Source organism: Mustela erminea, chromosome 1 (genome assembly GCF_009829155.1).
Source record: "Mustela erminea isolate mMusErm1 chromosome 1, mMusErm1.Pri, whole genome shotgun sequence".
NCBI classification, from domain to species: Eukaryota; Metazoa; Chordata; class Mammalia; order Carnivora; family Mustelidae; genus Mustela; species Mustela erminea.
Genome location: NC_045614.1, coordinates 219,318,513 through 219,339,516, shown reverse-complemented (window position 1 = coordinate 219,339,516; position 21,004 = coordinate 219,318,513). Strand labels below are relative to the sequence as shown.

The 21,004-nt window shown below is 63.8% G+C and overlaps 1 protein-coding gene across 4 annotated transcripts in view; it reads right to left on the bottom strand.

Moving 5' to 3' along the window:
• The window catches only part of COL18A1 (collagen type XVIII alpha 1 chain), an 82,083-nt gene that overhangs the window by 26,303 nt on the left and 34,776 nt on the right, over nucleotides 1–21,004 (bottom strand). Inside the window, exons 1-3 of one of the 4 annotated variants that reach the window (XM_032357343.1) lie at nucleotides 18,242–19,691; nucleotides 6,826–7,370; nucleotides 771–857 (exon numbers count right to left, since the gene is read on the bottom strand). In XM_032357343.1, coding sequence (XP_032213234.1) covers nucleotides 771–857; nucleotides 6,826–7,370; nucleotides 18,242–19,649 — 2,040 coding nt within the window. In that variant the 5' untranslated portion in view covers nucleotides 19,650–19,691. Of the gene's footprint in view, nucleotides 1–770; nucleotides 858–6,825; nucleotides 7,371–18,241; nucleotides 19,692–21,004 lie in introns of those variants that run through there. The other 3 variants (XM_032357333.1, XM_032357353.1, XM_032357363.1) reach the window with 3 other exon arrangements.

The following is a 21,004-nucleotide window of genomic DNA, read 5'->3' as shown; positions in this document are numbered from 1 at the left end:
GGAAGCCAGTGACCAAAGGGCATCCGTGCGGGGTCAGCCTGGCCGCCGGCCGGCACACCAGTCAGACCTACGCCGAACCGCCAAGAGACACACTCCCTTCCTTGGACTTGTCGTCCCGTTCCGGGGCCACGGCGCTGGGAAAGAGCCAGAGGACAAGACAGGGCAAGGAGCTCCGGGCACAGCTGTCAACACGAAGGCCACGGGGGGACGGCCTGATGGCGCTGCACAGAGCGGCCGCCGCCGCGGGGCAGGTGACTGTTCCTCTCGCCCCTGCGCTGCTCACCCACACGGCTGAGGACCTCACTCTGCTCGGGGCCGTGGGGTCCCTGGGGGCATCCCGAGCTCTGGATTCTCCCTGGGAGACCGGCTCTCCCCGCTCTGTCCCTCACGCCGAGAGATGGATTTTCTTCTTTCGATCCCATGCACGCACACACACACACGCTTGCACGCACGCTTGCACACGCACACTCTCACATGCACGCACGCGCATCTGGCCGTGGGGGCCACTGGCGACCGTGCCAGCTGACGGCGTCTCGGGATCCCGTTCACCTCCACATTCTCTGTTGAGTTTTTAAGCAGCGAGTTCGAGGCAGGGAAGGCTCTGGCGTGGGTAAAGGAAGATGTGGTCCCAGGTTCCTGGTGCCCAAACAGCATCTTTCAAAGGAGACCCTTCCAGTCCCACCACGCTGCGGTTCCTGGCACCCACGTGCCCCGGGCCCTCCGCCCTCGGGTAGGGGAGGGTGGGGCGGGGAGGGAACCCCGACACTCACCCCGCCACTGTCCTCGTCGTCCTCCTCCAGACAGTGCAGGGAGCTCACGTGGGGGTCCCCGCGCACCCTCAGCTCTGCGATCGCCCCCTGAAGGCAGAGGGAGAGAGGGGTCACTGCCGGTCCCGAGGCAGGTGGTGCGGACAGGCCGGCACCCAGTGCGGAGCCCGGTGACCTCGGCGGGGACACAGAGCAGAGCGAGGTCCAGACGAAGCCAAATCAGAGAGGAGCTCGTGCTTGGGTCGCCCCCTGGGGCTCCAAAGCATCCGTGTGCGGGACGTGGAATGGAGGCTGCGCTCCCAGAGGGCACGGCATAAGACGGGCACCACCGGCCCTGAGGAGCACCAGCATGTGTGTCCTCCCCAAACCCCAGGGCTTGGGGCCTGGGGAGCTGGCAATGGGGGAGGGGGAGCTGCATATGACCCCAGCTATTTTGGGGGCCGCTGGAGTCCGTGACTGGAAACCAGTGGGCGTGCCGCAGGGCGTGGACAGCTCAGACCATCCCCCGGAGTCAGGGGGCGCTCCCCTGGGATGTGACGGCCAGGCTGAGCCCTTGCCGTCAGGCACACGAGGCCACGGGGCCTCTCGCGACACCTGCTATGAGGTTTCCCTGCCTGGACAGTGAGTGTCCACACGTGTGTTTTCTAGCGTTTTGTTTTTTCTCAACACCTCAACCCCGGGGACGTCCGCCGGCGCACTGCTCCCCGCTAGAAGCCGTACTCGGCCAGTCTGAGAGGTCCCGGCACAGAATGGCCGGGCGGCTGCCAAGCGCGCAGGTGTCCGTCCTGACCGCAGGGCGTCGTGCTGGGGTCAACCCAGCTCAGGACTGAGCGTGGCCCTGCCCGGCGCTACGCACACCGAGATGTCGTTCACGTGACCTCCGTGAGTCCCCAGAGCCTCCTGATCTCCCCAACCACGTGCACACGCGGGGGCCCTTCTCACCGCGTCTGCACACATCCACGGGCCGCGAGCCGGTGCCACCTACGCCGCTGTTTGTCCCTCCAGACGACTCTCTTCCCCCTTCCCCAGCTGACCCTCGACCCCATGACCTTCCTGCTCCACACCAACGAGAAGCATGTGACAACCAACCAGCAACACGCCACCGTGTCCTCAGCTGAGCCGTGCCTGAAGGCTGCACGTGCCTCCCGAGGCTGCCTCCTCCAGGAAGCACTCGTGGATCCCTACCCAGGACAGTTACCACCTCGGGGCCAGTTCCGCTGACTCTACTGGCCCCCTCCACCTCCCGCTGCAGACAGTGAGGCCTGTGGGGCCCATCCCATCTCCCTGTGTGTGTTCCCGAAGATCAGATCCCGAAGATCAGAGCTACTGCCGTAGCTCTGTGGTCCACACCGTGGACCGTGGCCCCAGGAGGAAGCTGACTGGTTCTCCACCAGACTCGGGGTGGTCGTCTGTTCCAGAAAGTTCACTGGGGCGGCTGGCTGATGTCCGGGACTCACGGCACTCCAAGGGAAGCGGACAGCCAGCGGCCTGACCGGGGAGTCAGGAGCAGGGGCCTGGTGGCTGTCCGTCGGCCTGTCCCCAGGCTAGTGGGTAGCTGCTTTGCAGGTGGAGGCAGTGGCCAGAGACTAGCCCCTGAGACTAGCCCAACCAAAGCAGCAGGTGCCTGTGTCTAACACTGTCTAACCCTGAGCCCAGCAGGGCCCCCCATTAGACCTAGGGCCATGGTCACCTCTCCCTGCCTCCTCCTCCTGCCTCCATCCCCCACCAAGGGCAGTGCGGCCCCGCAGCGTCTCCACAAAGCACAGGGTCAGAGTGAGGCCCAGCCCTTCTCTCAGTGGTTGCTGGGGAATCCACCGCAGAGCCGTCAGCGGGATTCGGGGAGGCCCGGACTGACCGCTTGGGACTCCTGCCGAGAGCTCCTCTCTGGGGCTGGCCCGAGCCCCCATGACGCACTGAAGGGTGAAGAGGCAGCCCAGGGACTGGCTGCAGACAGGCCCCTGCCAGGGCTGGGGCTCCAGGACGAGGGTAAGAGAGTCTGCGCCATGGTGGGGAGTCGGCCGTGGACCGTGCTTTGGAGTTTGAGAAACGGGAGACCTTCCTTCAAGCTCTGGGATGCTCCGGCCGCCACAGAGGGCAGCCACGCTGCATGGGGGCGGTGCATGATCGTGTGCGTGGGAGCGTTGTGTGGCCGGGTCATGTGTGCGCACGTGTTCACGTATGAGTGAGCGAGCATGCGAGCGTGTGTGAGTGCGGCAAGAGCACACCCGTGTGAACGAGCCCGTGCACAGCCCAGGAGCAGGGGAGGCACACGCAGGTGCCCGCCACCATCCAGGCTCCCGGAGGCACCGCTGGACGCAGGAAACACGGGCCATCCCGGGCCACCAATGCCGGGGTTGGCAGCAGCGTCCTGCTCGCTGCAGAAGGACAGAGTGGCCCAGGTGACTTGGGTCACCAAGTTTGAAGACACAAGGACAACACAGGGCAGACGTTAAATCCTAGAAGGTCGTGCTTTCCAGGAAGCAGCGCGTTGGCCCCTTGGGGTGGCAGTGATGAGAGGAGGGCACAGCGGCGCTCCCGGCAGGTGGGGTCCGGGGCCAGACATCCCACCAGAACTGTCCCCCCGACCCTGCCCCTCGAGGCTCCAGGCTTCCCACGGAGCAGGTGCAGCACCAGCACAGGCCCCGAGGGTCTCCCCAGGAGGCCGGCGCCAAAGGCGAGAGGGGCGTGCGGGCCCAGGGTGCCGCAGCTCCCCAGGGACACACTTAGCGGGGAAGACGGGAGTTGTGCAAACATCACAAGACCCGCGGCAAACACGGGACAGAGGCGACTGTTGTGAAATCTGGAGGCGCCGCACTTCGTCAACAAAGGCCGTTTGAACCATGTCCTGTGCGGCCACGCCGGGGCCACGCAGCGTGGCTGTGGGCATGACAAGAGCTCTGGGCTGGGCAAGCGGGTCTGAGGTCACCAGTGCGGGGCGCCTCCCAGGGACCCCAATTCCCGGGGCCGCAGAGTTCTCCGGGCGGCGCCTGACCCAGGAAGGGCTGTGTCCGGGCCGAGCACGGGGCGGGATGCGCTGCGTGGGGGACACGGCCTGTGGCACTCCTGGGCCGACTCACCCCTGCCCGCACTCGGCTGTGCGGACCTCCGCTGGCCCAGCCCCGGGTCGGCCTCGTCCCTTGTCCCCTACGGCAGCCACAGCGGGGGCGGCCCCAACCCCGTCTCCCCGCACTCCTTGCGCCACAGGCTTCTGCCACGGCTCACGTCAAGCCTTGACTGTTGGCACGAGAGCGTCTGACTTCCTCGCGGCTCCTTCTCGCCGGGTCACGTCCGGGCAAGTTGTCCCATCACAGACAACCTCCACCCGTCTCTCCCCCGGCGAAGGCAGGGACCGGCAGGAATACCGCGGCCTTGAACCTCGTGGTCACTTCGGTTGCATAAAAGGGGGCAAAAGGGCTTGTCGGCCCAGGTGTCAGCGCCCGCTCTCCCTCGGTCTGGAGCGGCGGGCTGAGGGACCCCCAACCCTGACGACGTGGCCCCGCCTGCTCCGTGCCATCTCCGGCCTCCAGCCTGTCCGTGGCTGGTGGGTGACCCTAGCTCCAGGGGACTGGGAGCGGCTTTCCTCTCTCACAGCCCACACGGCCGAGGAATGTCCCCATGCCCACGGGGTCGCCATTGAACATTAAGGGACCATGGGGCACGAGGTGCCACTGCCCGGGCGGGCTGTCTGTGGGACCGGGGTCCGACAGCCGCCAGGAAGCGTCTGCAGGGAGACACGAACCCACGGCGAGCGGGAGAGTCCGCCAGGGACACGCGGCCCCAGAGCTCGTGAAATAGTCGAAAGTATCACAAAGTCCCCCGGCCCCCGAGCACGGGCTGGAAACGGCCCCCGAGCACGGGCTGGAAAGTGCCGCCCTAACGGCGTTGGGGCACGACATCCCAGTAGACGCTGTGTCCCGCTCTTGACCCAGGAACCAACCGAGTCTGTGACCTGAGAGGAACAATGAAGGCTCTGTGGGGCCGGCCGCGGGAGGGCGGGAGGGCGGGAGGGGACGCCCAGCTTCCTCCCAGAGCCCCACGCTCGCTTCTGCCAAATCTTTAAGTCACATGACGGGAGGGACTTTTCCCCGGGAACCTCGATTCAGAAAGTCTGGAAAGCGCTAACCCATCCGCCCTCCAAGCTCCTCCCCGCAGCCGGCTGGAACCGAATCGAACACCCACACGGGAAATTCCTGAGGCCTCCCCCTGCGGGGCTGCGAGCCCCTAGACCGCGCCGGGCTGCGGCCGACCCAGCCCAAGTGAAGTCAGCTGGAAGCCAAGCGGCCGCCCAGCACCGGCAGGGAGCCCACACCTCGCTGCGATCCTGTCTTCCCTACCTCAGAGGCTTGGGGCCATGTCACCGCCATGGACGTGTTCCACATAAACACATTCAATATCTCCATGGTTTAAGCAAAAAGGTGACATCACAAAAAGGCAAAAGGCAATTTGGGAGATAAAATTTATAGTGGACAAATTGAAGGACCAGTTTCTTTCATATATAAAGAGCTTGTATAAATCAATAAGAAACGGACGAACCCATCAAAACAAAAATGCAAAGAACATAAAAAGGCCAGCCACAAAAGAAGAAATTCAGACAGCCAAAAATCACGTGAAAAAATCAGTCTGTCTATACAAACAACCAAGACGTGCACGTTAAAACACCCAGACTCCGTCTGCCTGTTTGGACGGGCGGCTGTGTTCTGTGTGCGTGACACAGAGCCCTGATACGGCCCAGGGAGGAGGTGCCGGGCATCCTTGTCCACGACAGGGGTGGCCTGTGGCACGCCATGACATGGTGACACTGTCCCCACCAGCACAGGCAGCCTTCCTGCTGAACTGTTACAGACTTGGGGACGGGGCGGTCGTGACCCCAGGGAGGTCCTGGGATCGAGCTCTGCACTGGGCTCCCTGCACCCCTCCCCGACTTGTGCTCTTTCTCTCAAATAAACAAATCTTAAAAAAAAAAAAATAGAAAGAAAGAAAGTAGGACAGAAAGACAGGCGCAGGGACCCTCTGGGGTGCGCTCCCATCTGCGTCCGCGGGACACCCCCCATGAACACAGCCCCTCCCTCGCCGGGATGGCCCGTCTGCCCTTCTTCCCGTTAATCATGTTTAAGGATCAAAACGAAAACACAAAGAGGCCCAGTTTGGTATCAAAGTCCTGCTGCCAGACCCCAGGGGTTAAGCGTTCCCGTCAGAGGTGAAAGGTCAGCTTTCAGCCCCCGAGTCACCAGGACTCAGAACGTCCGTCAGGCAGCCTTTGTCTGGGCAATAATTAGCCTTCTGTCCTGGGGACCCCGCCCTCCTAGGCACACACAGGGACCGTGTCTGGCCGGGGCGCAGGGGCGTCCCAGCGCGGGGGGCACTAGGGGCAGGGTTGGGGCTCGTGAATCAGCGCCTGCGGAGGGTAGGAGACTGAGTGCCGGGAGAAAGACCCCCACCCGGGCCCTGGGAAGGCCCAGGCCAGGCAGAGGGGACAGGGGCCTCCCTGAGGACAGGTGGGGACAGCGGCCAGCCAGGGTCCCTGGGGCACTTCTGCCCTTGCTGCCCTGAAGCGGAGTCGCGGACGCCCGGGCTGGTGAAAACAAGGACGGTCAGCAGGGTTGACGGGGTGACGGGAACCGCCGGCCCGGCCCAGGCTCAGTGCTACGCTCTGCTGTTACCGTCTTGAAACTCCCGTTTTCAGCGTGCGCGAGTCCCGTGGGCCTGGACGCGGACCCCCTCAGCCAGTGGGGCCCCAGGGTCACTGCAGCCACCACACACAGGAGGGTGCTCCTGTCGCGGCGGGATGGGTGTCCAGGGAGGAAGGTGGTCCCAAGGGGCCTCCTTCGCGGTGGGATCAAAGGGGTGAGAGCACCAGGAGGGGGACATGCCGGAGCCCAACGGAGCTCGGACCCCCAGGGCTGCGGACTCCTGCAGGGCAGACGGCTCTGCCCCGGGGTGGCCCGCTCTGGGGAACGGTGGCACAAGGCAGGCGGCCGCTATCGTCCTGGTCCCCGTGTCTGCACAGACGCCCGCCCCCAGGGCAGGTCCCCCCCAAGGATGGTGGCCATAGCGTTACCTGGAACTTATCAGGGTCCGCTCCTCCGGCCTGGGCCACGAAGAGGCCTGCGCCGGGCTCCAGCTCCAGGCCCCGCGGGGAGCGCGCCAGCGGCACCCGCTGGAACAACTCGCAGTCCACGAACAGCGCCGCGGTCGCGCCGTCCACACTGAGGGCAAAGCGCGTCCACTGGCCGGTGAAGGCCGGCAGGCGGAAGCTGGCGGCCGTGTGGGTCCGCGTGGCCCCCGGCTCCGTGTACAGCAGCTGGATCTGCTGGTGCCCGTCATGCACGCCCGACAGCTTCACGCCCACGGAGACCACCGCCTGCGCCGCGTCCGTGATGGCGAACAGCACGCCGGCGTCCTCGGTGGCGGGCCGGACGTGGAAGTGCAGCGAGAAGTCGCGGAAGAACCGGCCGGGGAAGTGGTAGCGGGCGGCCTGGCCGCTGTTGGCGTCCGGGCCGAAGACGAAAGCCGGCCCCACGTCGGGGTCGTCCACCTGGGTCACCTGCTGGGGCGGGGGCTCTCCGAGCAGCTGCAGGAGCCCCACCTCCGCGCCCAGAGTTTCTGCAAAGAAGACAGAGACCCCCGGTGAGGGTGTGCCTGGGGGTAACCGGGCAGGCAGCGTGCCAGGGGACTCTGAGCCGCGAGGGCCCCCCACCCGCCTGGCACCTGCCCTGCTTCTCCAGGCACCACACGGTCCACACATCACGGCTCCTTCCCTCCGTGGGCTCGCGGGCCCGGAGGACGCGACACGAACGTCCCACCGGGGGCTGGAGGGGGCAAGGTTGTGCGGGGCGCGGCGGCCCTGTCCGAGCCCCAGCCTGCCGCGGGGGCCGGGGCCTGCACTCCCCCCACCCCACGACCCACGCCCCCACCCTCGGCCAGCGGGAACCGGGCTCCAGCCCCAGTGAGGGCCCCTGCCCGGGGCGCCCGCCTTGCCAACGTCAGTCCACATGAAGGACAGAAACCCGACGGCCCCGCAGTTCCCGGCACTCTGATCCCCGTCACCGACCCGCCTGTACACTCGACCCCCAAGGCAGGGAACTAGACCAGGGGCTGCTTCTGGGAGGCTCTGTCCTGCCATGAGCCAGTCCTGGGGGGCCGGGCCTGTGCCCCCCTGGAATACAGGGAAGCCGCCCGCTGCCCAGCGTCAGGGGCTTCCCTGGTGCCCCCTCCCATGTCCACGCGGGGCTGCCACAGCCCTGACCTGCAGGGGGCCAAGCGGCTGACGAGCTGACGAGCCCCGAGGGAGACCTGGAGTTCCTTCACCAACAGACGCTCATACCTTCCTCTCAATGCCCCTGGGAGTCCCAGCCCCCACTGGTTCGCTCCCTCGGGAGCCCGCGGCCTGCCCTCGGCCTCCGCGCCCTCCCACCACATGGAAGCAGCTTGAGTCTAGGCTGGGGACGCGGCCATGGGCCCAGTGTTCCCCGCATCTCTTGTCCTTCTGGGTGAGACCAAAGGCTGCTGTGGTGGGGACATGGGCCATGATCTCCAGGACGCTGGTCCTGGGCCCCAGCAGGGCCTGACTTGACCGCGCACCAGGACCTGCCCGAGCCTTTCAGGTGAAGCCCGGAGAACGCTCCCTGGGTAGGCAGGGGCCACCAGCAGCCTGACGGTCTCGGGCCCGGAGGGTCGGGTGCCGGGGCCAGAGGGCAGGGCCCACCTCTCTGTCCAGGGAGCGCAGTCACTGCAGCACACAGGGAGGGGGAGAGCCGTGGGGGCCAACAGCGGTTCAAGGACAGACCCACGCTTCAGGGATTCCCCACGTGCACGCTTTACCGGCTGCAGCCGGGGCGTTGGGGCCACAGTCCAGGCAAAGGGTTAGAAAAGACTCACTGTCACGCTCAGTCACGTTCACCCACAGGCCTTTCTCTCAAGACCCCACTGCAGCCTGGGTGTGGTCATTCTCCAAGGTGAGGATTACACGCGGTTGGGCGGGGGATGCTCTTCCGGGAAGGGGCTGCTGGCCAGTGGGCGTCCTGAGCAAGGTGGTGAGCGCGCCCGCGACCCTGTGCGTGAGCGTGACTGAACGTGACAGTGAGTGTGAATGCGCGCGTGTGTGTGTCGGGGGGTGTGCTGGGCATCTGACGTCTGGCCTGAGCAGCGGCCAGGTCAGAGCCGAGGGAGGCAAGGCCAAACCCCAACTTCTTAAGGCAAGTCCTGTCTTGCAAAGAGCTCTTTGAGAACCACAGACAAAGACAGAAGACACCCACATGAGGACAAGCCCTTGGGTACCCCCAGGGGCGGTCCACGTGGGACCGTGCTGGGCATCTTGGCCCGGCATGGCCCTGACCTCCCGCCACGGGCAACACCACCGGCCGGCCGGGGCTCCCCATCCCTGGCCGGTAAGACCCTCCTGCAGACAGGAAGTGGGGTGCGGCCGAGCGATGTGCAGACCGCAGTCTCTTCGAACGGCAGCTTAGCCTCGGTGCTAGGGAGCAGGGGGCCTCCCAGGAAGACCGCAGGCTCCGGGGTGAGAGTGGCTACTTGATGCTCGAGGACAGACACTGCTGTCCGCCCTGATGGCAGCTGCTGGGACCGTCCCCTCCTCTGCCATTCACGGGGCCTCAGCGTGCAGTTGGGGAGATGCTCTAAGGTCAGGAAGCCAGACGCTCACCAGCCTCCAGGTCAGTGGCCCTGTTATCCTGACTCAGCTGTCTCCGGAGTTAAACACAGATACACCCACCACTGCCCTTCCCCCCAGGCAGCTAGAAGTCTCCCAGATTAATTCAGAACGCAAGAGCCACTGGTGTCCTGGGCTGACAGACAACAGCGTGGGCCAAGGCAGGCCCAGGGACCCCAGCGATGCCCAGCCAGCTCCTTTCTCTCCATGAAATTCCTCATGGTTCCCACTGGCAGTCAGCCTCTAAATGCCACGGCCCTGAAGTCATGGGTCCCTTCTCCAGTTACTGGCTCTGTGAGTGGAGGATGGGGTCACCTCCCCGCAGACCTTCTGGAAGCTGCTGCTCAAAAGGCCCTGGCCCAGCTGTGGTGGGCAGGAAACCAAGATGTCTCCAAAAAGCAAACGCCCATGCCGTGCTCGGAGAGTTTAGAAGAACACCTTTGTGGGAACACAGTGAGTGACATGTCTGGCAAGTGGGAGCCCCTCTGGTTGGTCCACACTTACCTAGATTAAGGAATCAGGGGACCTGGGGCGCCTGAGTGGCTCAGTGGGTTAAAGCCTCTGCCTTTGGCTCAAGTCATGATCTCAGGGTCCTGGGATCGAGCCCCACATCAGGCTCTCTGCTCAGCAGGGAACCTGCTTCCCTCTCTCTCTCTGCCTGCCTCTCTGCCTACTTGTGATCTCTGTCAAATAAATAAATAAAATCTTAAAAAAAAAAAAAAGGAATCAGGGCACTTGCCTAGTTGAAGACAGTTTCCCTTTCGGCAAACAGCCAGCCATGCCCAAGGGGAATTGCCCTAAGTAAATGAGGCTGGTTTAACACTCAAGATCAATGACTTTGGTCCACCTCATCAATACCAGCTGATAAGAATCACAGAATCGTACCAGTAGATAAAGAAAAAGCATTTGATAAAATCCAACGCTCATGCACGGTAAAAACTCTCAGTAAACGAAGAATAAAACAGAATCTCCTCTGTTGCATGAAGAGTATCTGCAAAGCAGCCCCACAGCTCATATCACACTTTGTGGTGAGAAACCTGAAGCCTTCACGCGAAGATCAGGTGTCTCTCACCAGCCCTTTGCAACATCGTGCTACAGGTTCTCACTAATGCAACGAGGCAAGAATAGGAAATAAAATGCACAGACTGGGAAGGAAAAGATAAAAAATGTCTGTTTGTAGATGACTTGACTATCTATGCAACAAATCCAAAAGAACTGACGAAAAGGAAACAAAACAAAAAATAACCCTCCTGGAACTAATAAACAATTATAGCAAGGTAGTAGGATATGAGATTAATACACAAAATTCAATCACTTTCCTATATACCAGTAATGAACAAGTGGAATTTGAAATTAAAAATGTAATACCATTTATATTAACATTCCCACAAATGAAGTACAAAGGCATAACAAATACACGTACAACACCTATATGAAGAAAACTACAGAACTCTGCTGAAATAAATCAAAGAACTAAACAATGCAGGGATGGCCCATGTTCATGGATAGAAAGACTCAATGTTGTCAAAATGTCAGTCATTCCCACTGTGGTCTGTAGGTCCAGGGCAGTTCCAGTTAAAATCCCACCAAGCTCTTCTGTGGATACTGACGAACTGATCCTGAAGCTTATGTGACAGGCAAAGACCCAGAAGAGCCAACACAAAGTTGGAGAAGAACAAAGTTGAGGAGCGACACCCCGACTTCAGGAGTCACCATGGAGCGACTATGGTACTGGAGAAGGAACGGACAAATAGAGCAATGGGACAGCACAGAGTGCCCAGAAACACAGCCACACACACGCTGCCCAAGGCACAAGGCCACCCGCGTCTTCAACAAGTGGGCGGGAACAACGGCACGTCCACACGCAAAAAGTGACTCTAGACACAGACCTCACGCTCTTGACGATGCTCTCACCGTGGATCACAGACTCCATGCAGAATGCGAAACGATCAAACTTGGAGAAGACAACACAGGAGAAATCCTGGGGGACCCTGCAGAGGGGGTGACTTTTCACACTCAGCAGCAAAGGCACAATCCGAGAAAGAGAGGACGGATGAACCGGACTTTGTTAACGCGTCAACCTGTGTTCTGTGAAAGACCGTGTCAGGAGAGTGAGAAGACAAGCCACAGCCTGGGAGCAAGCATTTGCCAACGACACCTCCGATACAGGACAGCGATCTGTAATATATAAAGAGCTCTGGAAACTCAACAATGAAACAAACGACCTTTTAGAAACGGACAAAGGACCTGAACAGAGAAGACACACAGACGGCCAATCAGTAAAGCTGCCCCACGTCCCAGGTCGCCGGGGAGATGAAGCTCAAACAGCGGCGACACGCTGCACCCCTCCGAGAGCGGCCACGGTCTGGCGAGGACGGGATCGCCCGGAGCGCCCGTCACGGCTGCGGGGAAAGCAGGTGGTGCCACCACCTCGGAAGGAGGTTTGGTGGTTTCTCCCAAGACGAAACCTGCTCTTCCCACCGACCTGGCGATCACACTCCCTGAGGTCCCCCCACGGCGACGGGAACACACGCCCCCACGGAAACCCGCACACGAGGGCGGCGGCAGCTCCGTGCGTAACTGCCAACCCCTGGAAGCCACCCAGGGGCCCTCCAGCGGGTGGACGGACACGGGAACTGTCCCTCCAGCCGTGGGAGGGTGTTCAGCACGAAGAGGACATGAGCCATCCCGCCATGAGGGGACGCGGGGGGCCGTGAGTGTGTGTCAGAGTGACAGGAGCCGGTCTGAGACGGCTGCGGCCCGTGTGATCCCAGCGACAGGACTCTGTGGCGAAGGCACCGTTGTGGGGCCGGTGACGGGTCGTGTTGCGGGGGCGGGGGGAGGAGGGACGAATGGGCGGAGCACGGCAGACGGGGAGGGCAGAGGACTCTGTGAGACCCCGCAGCGGTGGATGCCCGTCCCTACGCAGCCGTCCCTACGCACAGAACGCCCGCCCCGAGAGGGACCCTCCCGTGAACGACGGACTCTGGGGGATGACGACGTGTCCGTGTGGGCTCACTCATGGGACCAGACGCACGACTCGGGTGCGGGATGCGGACAGTGGGGGAGGCTGTGCCCGTGTGGGGAGGGGTAAGTGGGACAAGGAGGTGACAGTTTTTGACAATCCACTGAGATGTGACAAGCCACGTATCAGCAACGCGCACTCTTATGCACACACACGTCATAAAGTGCAGAAGGACCTCAATCGTCCTGGAGACCACGAGACACTGTCTCCTCCTACGTTCCTGCTGGACTGGAGTGTAGCACCCTCGTGAGACAGACACGCAGGCGCGAAAGCTCAGCACCTGTCGCCTTATTACGCAGAGTCACAACCACAAAATAAAAGGTGTCTGGAGTGAATGGAAAACCTAAAGTTGGTATCAGAGAAGAAAATATATTGAAAACATTTTACGAAACATCTAGGGGCACCTGGGGGGCTCAGCTGGTTGAGTGTGCCCTTCTTGGTTTCGGCTCAGGTCATGATCTCAGGGTCCTGGGACGGAGCTCTGCATCGGGCTCTCTGCTCCGCACGGAGTCAGCTGGAGGACTCTCCCCCTCCCTCTACCGCTCTACCCACACACATGCACAGGCTCTTTCTCTCTAAGATAAGTCCCCTGGGGGGGAGTTTAACTGTCTATATCTGATGCATTAGAGCATCCACACTCATCTGCTGTTCAGTTCGACCCATCAAAGCCGGAGTGAAATGTTTCTGATGATTTGGAGAGAAAGTGCTAAAGGACATCAGTGATCTTTGCAGAAGGTTGTGAAACCCCTGAGCTCAGGGACAGGTCCGGTCACCCGGAGCCCAAATCAGGGCCAGCAGGGACGGGGCACACAGGTCGAGAGGACAAGTGGAACCGCGAATGGCGCAGGAAGCTGGAAATTCCTGAAAGTCTGTGTTCGCGGAGGACAAACCAGAGCACAAGGCAACGAGAGCATTTCCCACAGTGACGTGGGGCATTTCTGAGACCTGTCGACATAGAAAAGAGGGACTCTGGGGTACACAGTGAGCCCATGAATGCAAAAAAGGCTCGAGAGTATGCGTACTTGAGCGCGCGCACCACGGTACGCCCGGGAGCGGCCCAACACGTCTGTTCCGCGGTGTCCGGGACGTGCAAACGGTACTGTGCAGACGCAGCTAACGTTCTAGCCCCAGACGGGGAGGTTAACCAAATCTAACGGCATACACCCTTAAAAATGTGGCCCATGGCAGCCCCCAGGAGCTGGAAGTGGCAGGGTCACTTCCAGAAGGAACACAGCCTTGCGGAGAGGCACCTTAATTTTAGCCCAGTGAGACGGACTTCAGACTTCTGACCTCTAGAATTGTCAGGTTACACGTCTGCATTATTTTAAGCTACGAAGTCTGTGCCCATTTGTCACAGCAACCACAGGAAACCCACACACAGACATTTACAAAAAAGGCAAGAGTGCACAGGACGGATAGATGCCCCGTTCCGGCAGCGAGAGGGGCTTGCAAGTTGTGCTCAGCCCCCTCTCGCGTGGCTCTGATCTCAACATCTATGTGTTCATGAGCTATTTCTGGGATAAAATATAACCCAGGAGAGAAGCAACGGAGCACAAGATGATGCGGCAGAGCGGTCCTAAGGGGTGGGGGTGGCGGGCAAAGGTGGTCCCCCCAGGGCTGGAACTTGTGGTTCGGGAAAGGAAGGCTCACTCTGAGCACTGACTACTCTGCGCACTCTCTCCTCCCCGGGACTGGGGCCACATGTGTGCAGTCCCTGCTCCTTCCAAGTAGGGCTGCCCACAGACAGCTGGCAGGGCAACCGTGCGTGGAGGCTGGGGTCCCTGAGCAGTTTCACACACCTCAGTGGCACGTTGGGGCCCCCAACGGCGAGGTCCCTTGGAGGGGACGAGGCAGGACCCACAGCACAGTCCTTCCAGTCACAAGGCCAGCCTCTCGGAGTGCATGACCCCGGGAGAAGGAGTGGCTGCTGAGTCTTCCAAGAATCAGAAGATCAGAAAAAGAGCTGAGAGGGAAGCCAGCATGGCGGTGGGGGAGAGGCCGGGCCAGATACCAGGAAGGGAACTGATCACAAACACGATCCGACACTGGAATCACACACACGACTCCTCGAGAGCGCAAAGCTGAGCATCTGCCCCGCCACCTGGTCTGCGGTTCTCCCCGGACACGTTTCAAGACAAAAACAAACTGCGTGTTACGTGTGACAATCACATTCTAACATGGTAAACCTGATCCAATATCCAGACGGGTGGACGGACGGACGGACGGACGGACGGACGGACGGATCTGTGGGCGGCTGGTGCACCTGTGGTTGGTGGAGGACTAACGGACGGAGGGGGGTCGGTGAGTGGACGGAAGTGGGCGGACGGGCGAGCTCCTCGTGAGCTTCTCACGCGCTATATGACAGTAAATGGTCGTTTGAGACTTGATTTCTCGAGGGAAACGGAAAGCATCAAAAATGACTTCCGCGTGGCAGGATGGGCAGCTCCCTCACCAAGGGGAAGGACGCAGTCAGGGAGATGACCCCACGGAGAGCAACCGCCATCTTATCTTGCTCCTCCTCAGGGAGGCCGCAGGTGAGCTCCCGTCTGCACGATGTCCCCCGTCAGCCTTCCTCAGCAGGAAGGAGTAACTGCCACAGACAATGGTGACCCCGACGGCCACGGGGCGAACAGGCAGGGAAGCGCCACCCCGAGTGCCGCCTGTCGGCTTACCTGCAGACGAGCCCATCCACTGCTCTGCACCTGACATCCCAGCAGGAAAGCCGAAGCCACGACTGGGACCTGTGGGACAGCTCAGCCAAGGTCCTCAAACCACAACTTGCAGGTTGCCAAGAGGCGGGCGGCAAGCCTAAGGATCTCTCCGTGAAGGTGATCCTACGTTCTCACGTCCGAGTCAGCTGGAAGCCTCACGTTACTGCCGCAGTTACGTCTGCGGTTGCTGAGTTCACGGGTCATTAGAGGTGGGGGTGTTAGCCCAGCAGCCTGCACACCCGGTGGGTCCGTGACAGACGGGCTGGGCACCCTCCCCAGAAGACAGTGCCGGCCTTAGAATCGTGGCAGTGAGGAGACCCCGCTGGCTGGGGCCCTGCGGCCCGGGGCTCTGCCTGCCAGGCGTCCGTGGGGTGCTTACGCCCAGTCCTGGGGCTAGACTGCCCGCGTCCACCTTGCGGCTCACTCTTGCTAGCCATGAGGCACTCACACGTCTTTATTCCCACCAGACCTCAGTTTCTCCCCTGCAGACAGGAACAACAGCTGCTCCCAGGCTCAGAACAGGACCTGTCTTCACGGTCATTCCCAGGAACATCAGGAAATGTGCACAGAGAGCAAAGCCCAGGCTGCCCGTCACGGTCCTGCGGCGATGCCCCACTCGGTGCCCCCTTCCCCAAGGGCAGTCGCCCTGCTGGCTGACCCTCCCCTGTGTAGAGGCCCTACTCACTTTTCCCTGAGGCCCGAGGGACACAGACAGACAGGGCACCAGGTCCCCCACAGCGCGCGGACACACGGCCGGCTGCCGCCACGGCACAGGGGCTCCCCTAGCAGCTCTCTCCTCTGAGCCACCGCCCGGGCCTCAACCAGTGGCTGCACGGTCCCCCTGCCCAGGGCGGGCGTCAGCCCCTCCCCACCCGCTCTCTCCGTGGGGACAGGAGGGAGGCAGGTAAGGGCGGACACGTCCAGCAGGATGGCCAGAGCTGTGGCCTTACCAGGGGACCCGTCCACACACCCCTGCCCCAGGGTGAAGGGGGCAGGGGCCGTCTCTGCCCTGGAGCCTGGGGCCCCCACGCCGGACACACGTGATGGACAGGACAGAAACAGCGCGGCCTCGGGGAAGGCGCGGTGGCTCTGGTTGGGTCCTAGAAATGACGCGGCACCCCCTTCGGTCTCCTTCCCCTCCAGAGCACCTCACCCGCTCCACACTCCCCCCACCCCAGAGCCTCCCGATTCCCACGTAGCCCGGGGCCCCTCATCACGGGAGACCAGCCACCCACAGGGAGGAGGGGCTGGGGATCCCTCCCGATCAGGGCCCGCCCTCTGCCCTGCCTGTCCCCACCAGCTGGGGGCGGAAAGGCCCAGGGGCCTGGCCGTGGCGGCCTCCCTGCTGGGAGACCAGAGGAGGGATGCTGTTCCCAGCCCAAGCCCTGGCTCCCTGGGGACCCTCCCCAGCCAGGCCACACCCACGAGGGACCCTCACGGTGATAAGTTCCTGACCCCCACCTGTGGCCTGAGGGGACGTGGGCAGTAGCACCGCCTGAGGAGTCCCCCAAGGCTCTGCCGGGAACATGGCCTCCCTGACGGCCGGGGCCCCTGCCAACGTGTGCAGATGTCCAGTAAGAAGTCCCTGTCAGGCCACTCGGCTAAGCAAGGCAGCTGCGCTCAGAAACGGTCCCCACCCCACGCCTCCCTGCCCGGGCCACGTGAGCACCGCCTCACCCTAGCTCCCAGCCCGCACCCAGTGTGGCCCCCAGACCGAGGAGACCGGCCGGACCGGCAGCAGGACCCACGTGTGCGCAGGCCCGGCGCCCGGGGCAGAGGAGGCGGACTGTGCTTCAGCGGCCCCGGAGGCCTCACTACGGCGCTGGGTGCCCACACACGGCTCATGGCCACGACCCAGACCCTCGAGGAGGCCTCACCAGCCGGGCATCAGGTGTCCGGGCGCCGAGCATCTGTGGGAGCAAGCAGCTCACCGGGGCCTCACTGCACGCGGGGACGTCGAGCCCCCAGCACCAGCAGCCCCGGGTGCGCCCCCACCTCCCCCGGGCCTCGGCTCTCAGGCAGCCACGGGCCTCTCCGCTCGGCACCCACCGGGTCTCCCAGAGCCGCCCGGTGTGGCTCCCCTGCCGCGTTACCTCCTGGTAACTCCTGTTCTTACGTGGGGCTCAGCGCCCCCCCACCCCGGCTTACCAGTCTGTGGCCGCTGGAGCCCCTTCCTCCGCCCCTCCCGCCCCCTTCCTCGGTGGGGCTGGGCACAGGAGCCAGGAACTCACCCATGCACGTCCCCAGGGCCCCGGCGGGGTGACGGCCCCACCTTGGGGTCCGCCCTCACCAGCCCAGCTCCAAAGCCCAGCGAGTCCCAGGACTAAAGCAGGTCAAGGCTGCTCCCAAGGGCAGGGGAGCAGGACACCCAGACCCCTTGAGTGGGGCCGAGGCCTTGAGGGCGAACAGGAGCATCCACACCGCTCAGAGGCCCTCCCGGGGCCAGCAGAGGCAGCTGTCAGGGCCTCTCTTGGGCTACGGCCTTGCCCTGTCCCCTGTCCACCACATGGCGACGGGGGCACAGTTCAGGCTGGGGGAGAGGCCCAGGAGTGGCCCCAGCACTCACAGATGCCGGCTGGGACAGCTCTGTGACCTTGGCAGACTCACTGCCTACAGTGACCCCTTGACCTTCTGAACAAGTTCTCTCCCTCCCGCATCGGGCCCCACAACCCCAGCCATGCAGGCTGGGCCACAGCGGCCCAGAGGAGGGACCAGAATTTGGCTGGAATCCTGGCTCCCCCAGGCAGATGACTGCTCCGTGCCTCAGTGTCCCCTCCGGACACTGAGCTGTATCACAGGCTCTCCCGGAGCCGTGGGGAGGACTGGACGAGCCACGGTGCTCAGACAGGGCTGCTGCTGAGAGCTGGCGCCTGCGGTGCACAGAGCCAGGGTCACGAGCCCCCTCTGCCCTCCAGAGCTCAGCCTTTCCCCTGCTAAGGCAGCATCTCAGCCCATCTGCCCCCCGCTCGCATCGTGCATGGGGCGGGGGCCTCTGTGCCGGGTTCCCTGCAGCCCGGCCGAGCTCACCTGGCAGGCCAGAGAGACAGGGTGGGGAGGAGAGCCGGCCAGTTACCTGCACCCGGCCCGATGAACACGCAGTAGCCGTCCTCCCGGGCCGGGAGCGAGGCGCAGGGGACCGGCAGCCCGCCCCCGTCCAGGTGGCTCCAGCACGCGTCCTCCAGGGCCTCGCAGAACTGGCGGCAGGGCGGGGGCGCGGGCGGCGGGCCGGCGGCACAGGGCGGGGCCAGCAGCAGGCAGAAGAACCAGGCGAGGAAACGGTGGCAGCGCGTCTGGAGGAGGCCCCCCCAGGCCCGGGCGGCGGCCTGCACCTCCTCGCTGCTCCCGTGGTGCAGGTGGTTGGGCAGCCACGAGCGTCCGATGCCCAGGCGACCGCAGACCGGCAGGGAGGGAGGCAGCGGCAGGCAGCGGCCAGCGGCCCCGGGCACGGGCTGCCCGGTGGGGGTCCGCGGGGCCGCCCCCAGCAGCGCGGAGACACCAGCAAGACCCGGCCCCACAGAGCCAGCCCCGTGAGGAGCCCAAGCACCCCTGTCCACGGTTACAGCCGAGAGTGGGATCCAAGCCGCCAGCGTGGGGGGGTCAGAGGAGAGAGCCGCGGGAGCAGTGAGGGCACCCGGGGGACCCGCCACCAGGGCAAGCAGACGTGGCGAGCGCTTGCGAACGTCGGGGGGTCGGTGCCGCTGGCTGGGACGGGCTGCCACGGGCAGGAGTCCTCCACTGTCCGGATCCCGGGGCCGCCCCGGGGACGGCGGGCTCCCCCGGGGAGGGGCCCCACCCAGCGCGGAGGACAGAGAAGCTCTACCTGGAGAAGGTGGCGGCAGCGAGGGCCCGCCCGGGGAGGGAGGCAGCTGGGTGGGCCCCGGCGGGGTGCCGGCCTCCATCCTTGGGGTGTCCGGGGAGCTCGGGGCCATACTGCCCAGCCAAAGAGCCGTGCCGTTCTCTTGGGGGGCGCTGGAGGGCCCGGCCAGCGTGAGGGGGGCTGTGGGGGTCACAGGGGCTGGCGTCTCTGTCGCGGGGGAGCCCGCGGGGGTCGTGGTGTCATCCCACAGCTGGACAAAGCTCCGGATGCCCTGAGCCACGCGCAGGATCTTGGCCCCCACGCCGGCGAGGTTCTCCTCCTTCGTGTCCGGGCCCGCGGTGGAGGCAGCGGGTGTGGTGGAGGCCCTGCCCTGGCCGGTCTCCAGCCTCTCCACGGGGAGTGCGGGGCTGGCAGGGGCTCTCCCCTGCTCCGAGGGGCCATGCTGCGGGGCCGAGTGCGTGGTGGTGTCCTCCCCGGGCTGCACATGGGGGCTCCGCGGGGGCGCGGAGACCAGTTCGGCCGGGGGCCCCTCTGTCCTGGTGGACCACAGCCAGTTCAGGCTCAGTAGGTTAGCCTGGGCGGCGGCGGGGCGGGAGGTGAGCAGCAGCGGCGGCAGCAGCAGCAGCAGCAGCGGGCCCAGGCGGCCGCAGGGGTGAGGAGCCATCAGTGCTGTGCGCCCCTGAGGAGCCGCGGGGGGCGGTCAGCGCGCCGGGGGCGGGGCCAGATGGCTCCGCCCTCCCCGCCCACAGGCCGCGCCCCTCCCGGGCTCCTGCGGCGGAGGCTCTCTCCGCACCCTCCCCTGTCGCCAAAGGGGAAAGGCTCTAGATCAAGGGGACAGGCTCTGGGGCGACTTCTCCTGGGTCTTTGCAGCAGCCACAGAGGGAGAGGGTCCCTGCTCCCGCGCGCGGCTCCCCTCCCTCCGCAGACCCTGCGCCCCCTCCAGGACCTGACCCTGGGAAGGGCAGGGCTGGGGCCAGGGCAGGGCTGGGAACCCCTGGACAGCCCCAGCCCACGTGTGCTCGGAGACCCTGCAACGGTCGGGGAGAGCCTGGCCCGGGGCCACCAGTCTGTAGCCAAGCCGGAACTTTAAAAAATGCTCAGTTTTCCAGTTCTTGCGGAACAAGTGTTGCCTCTGAGACTTCACCAGCCGGAGACGCAGAGGGCGGGTCGTCCATGCACGCCCGGGGACAGGCTCTCATCTGCTCAGACCCCAGTGCCCTCGGGACACCCCATCTCCATCTGGTCAGAGCCACTGGCTGGGCACCAGCCGCGCCCTGCTCTGCACGGTCCTGTCCTGAGGGTTTCCAAGCGAACCCCAGGGCTGCTCCAGGGACAAGAAGGCCACAGCGGCTGGTGTCCGGCAGGCAGAAGAGGGTCACGGGGCTGGTGGACACTGGAACGTCCCAGACAGACATGGGTCTCCCCGTAACCTTGCTTGGACCCTGTGTAGAGCAGGGGCTCTGCCTCTCCTGGGTGCCCAGCACGGGGCTGGGTGCTGGGCCTCTTCCAGAGACAGTCCCAGGGGTGCAGGGGCGGTGGGCTTCCCCGTCCACATGAGGACCCCCGGGGCCTCTGACCCAGCACGGGCCCAGTGCTCTGCCTTGACCCTGTGAATCGCGCGGGGCACAGCCGCCAGCTGGCTTAGGAGGCTTCCTGGCTCATGGCAGAGACCCCAGAGGAGGAAGAGCCAGAAGGCGTTGGCACAGTCACACAGACCCTGGCCCGCCCACGCACACTCACACGCACTCACACCATCACACACTGCTTTCGCCTGACGTTCTACTTCAGCTCCCACGTCCCCTCAACACCCCGTCTTCCCTAGGCTCTGGCGGGGGTCTCAGCCCACCCTCCCCCCGGGACTGGGTTCAGCCACGAAGCCGCTGTGACGCGTCCCCAGCTGTCCCCAGCTCAGGGCACCAAGCATGTCGTCAGTTAGCTATCGTCCAAAGGGCAGGGCCTGGCTGTTCGGGTCAGAACTTGGATTTCAGGGAAGAGGAACACTGTGTCCCTCTGCAAAGT